Source organism: Etheostoma spectabile, chromosome 6 (genome assembly GCF_008692095.1).
Source record: "Etheostoma spectabile isolate EspeVRDwgs_2016 chromosome 6, UIUC_Espe_1.0, whole genome shotgun sequence".
Lineage (NCBI taxonomy): Eukaryota > Metazoa > Chordata > Actinopteri > Perciformes > Percidae > Etheostoma > Etheostoma spectabile.
The window spans coordinates 4,503,805-4,509,076 of NC_045738.1; the positions used below are offsets into that span (position 1 = coordinate 4,503,805).

The 5,272-nt window shown below is 38.6% G+C and overlaps 1 protein-coding gene across 2 annotated transcripts in view; it reads right to left on the bottom strand.

Annotated features, from left to right (window-relative positions):
* mal2 (mal, T cell differentiation protein 2) overlaps positions 1-2,937 on the bottom strand; it is an 871,414-nt gene extending 868,477 nt beyond the window's left edge. Inside the window, exons 1-2 of one of the 2 annotated variants that reach the window (XR_004332374.1) lie at positions 2,606-2,937; positions 1,215-1,385 (exon numbers count right to left, since the gene is read on the bottom strand). Coding sequence is in view for 1 of the 2 variants with exons in the window: in XM_032518060.1 (XP_032373951.1) it covers positions 1,215-1,385; positions 2,606-2,722 (288 nt within the window). In the remaining variant the exon portion in view is untranslated. The remainder of the gene's footprint in view (positions 1-1,214; positions 1,386-2,605) is intronic. The other variant, XM_032518060.1, reaches the window with a different exon arrangement.
* Positions 2,938-5,272: the final 2,335 nt, after the last annotated feature.

Sequence of the window (5,272 nt, forward strand, 5' to 3'; positions counted from 1 at the left end):
CCAGTCATCTACTCCAGCTGACCGGTACGGAGCCTCCTTCGGTCTGGTCTTCAGGCTCCTTCAGCACCCCCACAGGTGTTTAGATTCTATCGGGGGGTTATGATGGTTCTCTACCCCTATATACAAACTATTAGTATAACAATGGAGTCTAATCTCCAAAGACTTACTTTTTTATTGTACTGTACAATAAACCTTTTTGCATATCTGCAAACATGTCTCTCCAGATTGAAATATGTGGCATGTTCAGCAACACCTGCTTTGTACATACAACACGAAGGCTATGCTCAATAGGTTACAGCTAAGCTATATATAACAATAGCTAAATCAAAACAGGGATGCACCTATCAATTACTTTTATCACCGATTGATCTGAAGACCATTTGCTCAATCAGTCGATTAACCATAATCTACCATAGACCATAGTCTATAAAACAGTAAAAAAGGTCCCACCATATTTTCAAGAAATCAGAGATGATGTCATTATGTCTTGTTTTTCAGCTGATCGAACAGCTGATTGGTTCAGAATCGACTCAACATGATGACATTTTACATACACTTTTTATTGTTTTGTATCAAAGGGATTTTATTTGCTATTTGTCTGATGTAAAGGCTTGTTCTGTACAGAACATGTGTGTGTGGCTGAAGGTGATGTTTAGAAGTCAGAGAGACTACATCCGTTCCAGATTTCGGATCATCTGCTGTTGTTTACTAACATCAGCAACAGATCGCGTGTAGAGCATTTTAACAGGCTTCTCTGTCTTAATAAAAACAACTGGAGACTGTGTGGTGCGTACGAGCCGATATATGGGTGTGATAACATTCTAATGAATTGTAAGTGGACCTGACATGATGAAAGTCCAGTTCATCTGGAACAGGTCTAATGTTTTATGAGGAAGGAATTGCATTCAACATGTTTGGTAGACCTTTAAAAACGAACACAATGTGTCATAGTGAGTAACCCTGAATTAAACAAATCTTCTGTTTGTAAGAAAACTCCACAGCTAAAACATTTTAAAAAGTGTTTTGCTTGCACAGAAAATAATAAGCAAAATGAAAGGCTTCCAGGGATAAATGGTTGGGAAGAAATGTCATGCCCTTCAGTTTCCGACCAATCTGAGGTAAAGGGTTTAATATTCTATTATAACATGTTAGTGGATGGAAGGACAGAGAGTTACTAACTGACTGAATGATCAGATCATTTAACTACCACTCACCAAGAAATTCCAATCAGTGTTGATGCGGTCAGCCAGGCCGGTGACGAGGAGCGCAAGGTAGGCGGAGGAGAGGAAGAAGGTGGTGACGGAGACAAACATCACCCAGCCCTGCAGCAGAGGCACGGGCACATTGGAGGACGCAACCAGGATCCATACTAGACCACCAAATAACTGGGCATAGAAGCAAACAGTCCTATTGGTTATTATGTTTCAGCGGACACATTTGTAAAGTTACAGGCTTGCCAACTATTTATGGTGCATCAATAATACATAAAGTGTAACAACTGTAGCATATATATGCTAGTAATGGTTTATGGTACTCCAACTTAGAATCTGTATAGCTCACTGAGTGAAAATCAATGGAATACGCTTTCACGTTGTCCAGGTATAGCTGTGGTACAGCCGTCTGCTGTGACTGAATGAATGGAACTGATAGAAAAATGCTGAATTTTATAATACAATTGAAACTGTATTAAATGTGGATCAGCCACATCTAATTGTTGCATCAATAATTGTGAGATTTTGTATTATCTGCTCATAATATGCAACTTTTCACAGTTTGGTGACAGAATCCAAGGCTAAGTAAAATAGGCTGTGTTTATGGTAAACCTTAGCCAAACGTAAGACAAAGGGGCAAACATAAAGTTAACACAGTTTATTAGAACACTGAAGAAGATTGTGTCACGGAACTTTCCAAATATTTCTAGGCTACGGTTTCTGGTGTAGTTTATGACAGGTGTAACATCTTGGCAAAGGCTGTCACATTGTGCACGCTGATAACAGACACACATTGGCAATTGAATGATAGTTTCCATTTTCTATCTGTACAGGCCTTCACCTGCACCCAGGCATATAGTTAGGTATTCAATAATCATAAGCTTAGCGATAGCACGTAAGGACACGTTTTATTATTGTGAAAGAATAAGATTGTGATAACAAATTTGGTGTTTTACAGGCCTGCTCTATAAGGAGCAGGTGATTTGACCCTCGCGGCCAATCTTGGCAACATTTGCCCTTGCTTTGACTGTCGTTAAGCAAAAAAAAAAAACCAGAATAAAAAAAAAGCCTCAGGCAATCACAGTGACGACTACTGTGTTGGCAACATCCAAACACTGAGCAGTCCAAACATTAAAAAGGAAAGACCGTGTTGTAGCTTACAACTTAAAGTCTAACTGGACTTAACACCATGCTGTTCAAGGCCATCAATTATTAATAAAGAATTAGTCACTATACAGGTTCTGCAGACTAGAGTATGCTACAATACAACTGAAGTCACTGATACTTTGTACTGATACTATACTGATTTGTAATTTAACAAACAGTATAGAACAGAACATCACACATTCAAAACACACTTAGCCTACTATTTCTAAACAGACAAACACACTTACTATTTCTAAACAGACAAGGGCTCCAGAGTAAGTTCTCAATACTTCCAGTCCCAAGGGAAGAGAAATGGTTGGCGCTGGGAACGAGGTGGCGGCGGGATTTGCAGCTGGTTCCGACATCTCTCTATCTCCCTCTCTCTTCTCTCTATCTCCCTCTCTCTTCTCTCTATCTCCTCCTCGCCTCAGGCTCTCACTCTCTGTCGCCCACGAAAAAGAGTCCGTTGAACAATGGACGGGAGCAGCGGGGGAAATTCCTCCGGAGTCGTGTGTCCCCAAAACAGGTCGGACAGGTGCAGGTGCCACTCCCTGGAAACCAGCGCTGCATTCAAGGACCTCACGGAAGCTCCTACATCCAGATATCCATTTGTTAAATCTACTAGCCAAATGTCCGTTTGACAAAGAATGACAACCACAACAGTTTTTGTTGTTTTGTGATGATAACTACAGGAGTGGGTTAAATTGAACCCACACAGGCCTATTTAAAACACATAGGCCTAGATTTTCTAAAGATCGTAATCCATGGGCAAACAACATATTATTTAGTTTTTAAACTATTGCAGTGATTACGCCTCTATGCAGGGGTGGAATCAATGTACATTGAATTGCTTGCTGTACTTAAGTAGCGTACAAATTCGAGGTATTTGTACTTTATTTGAGTAGGTTACTTCCATTTTATGCAACTTAATACAACGTGCCCTAAATTCTCAGAATCAAAACTGTACTTTCTTAATCCACTGCTTACTATAGTAGTTACTTTTCAGATGCCAACTTTCTTCCTATCCAGTGAAACCTCTCTATCTCTAAATTTGGTGATTTTGATGTGAATTGTGATACTAAATCCATAAAAAAACATCCCAGTTCCTTTATGGGTTAAGAAAACTTTCCTACTTCTTAAGCTAAATAAACTATTTAAAAATTCTTTTGGATGAGCTCAAAAATGTGTCATCCAAAACTGAAAACAGGCCTGTCTTTCTGAGCTGAAAATGAAAACTTTACTTTTTAGAGATACGTGGTTCTCAGAGGACAGTGCGCTACAAACATGAGGATCATACAGAATATGATGATGTATATTAAAATGCCCAACAGTATGTAAAAGGAGTTTAAACTAGCGCCACCTTAAACAGCTAAAATGCAACATACACAATGCAGCAGTAATATCAATCCGGAAACATCATACATAATAGTAAAACACTGACAAGAACCATATTACTGCTAAATAAGTACTTTTACTTTTGATACTTTAAGTGAGTTTTGTTGCTAATTCTTACATGTACTTTAACTTATAGGTTTTGAATACAACATTTTTACTTGTAGTGGAACACTTTCCCAGTGTGGTATTAGAACTGCTACTAAAGGATCTGAATACTTTTCCCACCACTGCAACACTGGCAAGAAAAAGCCAATAAAATGTTGACAAGTCATGTAACTAAGCTTTGAATAGGTCAAAGTTAATTATAGTACAGTAGAGAAGAGGCTTTCCCAAAATGAATGACAACTGAATATATTTTCTTCATAACATGCTAATAAATTTAGTTTTGGCAGAATGAATCTGCTGTTTTCATCAGATGTTGGTAGTATATCAAGAATGTTATAAAAGGCTTCAAGGTTGTTAAATGATTAACACCAGACTGATCCCTCTTTTATTCCTTCATGTTTACATGACGTTTATGCTCTCCACACCCTAAATGTCAATTCTTAATACTGTAACTCTGCAATCAGAAGGCTACACTGTAAATATATATGCTTATCTTGTAATTCTGGTAATTCCAACACCAACTGAAGGCAGCAATTTTGATCCAGCTTGTTGGTTGGAGCCCTGGCTCCGTCATTGTGTAAGCAGCCACCAACAGACACCACAGCTCAGAGAAATTACAGAGGAAATATCAAACGGACTCATGGCTATTGATGATGTTGACCTTTATAAACACGGTTAGAAAAGAAATAAGGGCTAAGAAACAATGGTGTGTCTACTGGTTAACCTTCCCAGTACGTGAACAAAGAAGTTTCAAAAGTAAATATTTGCTTAAAGGTTAGAGAATCCGCTAAGGAGAGAGAAGAACTGATTTCCAAACTGACTTATCCACGTTTACCATCTTTGCATTAAAACATGGGTCTTAATGTGTAAAACATTAAGTGTTGGAGGGTCATTTTTGGGAACCACGTGTTTTTTTTAATCAAATGGTGATGTTGATGTTGGTTGGTCAGAGCAGCTTCTTAGGGTAAGCCACAGTTAATGTTTAGCTATGACTTGGGTCATGTGAACCAATGTTGATCTAACCTTTTAAAGGGCACTGAGCTTGGTTCACAGTTAGAATCAATACCACTTGTATAAGACCCCTGTATCCTATCATGTGAGATAAGCCAATTGTTCATTAGACCAGCATTGCTAGATTGGAAATCTTTTTTAAGGGTGACATCAAGGAAATCTTAAGTTTTGAGAAGCACATATTAACCCCTATTTCTCCATACATAGAAAGACTTTAGCCCGGTGCGTCCCTGGAGGCCTCATTCCATAGATGAGTGAGTGAGTTTAATTATAGTGAGTGAGTTTAGTTAGAGCGAGCAAGGTTAGTTTGAGTGAGTGATTGAGGTTAGTTAGAGTGAGGGAGTGAGTGAGTGAGGTTAGTTAGTTAGAGTGAGTGAGATTAGTTAGAGTAAGTGAGTAAGTAA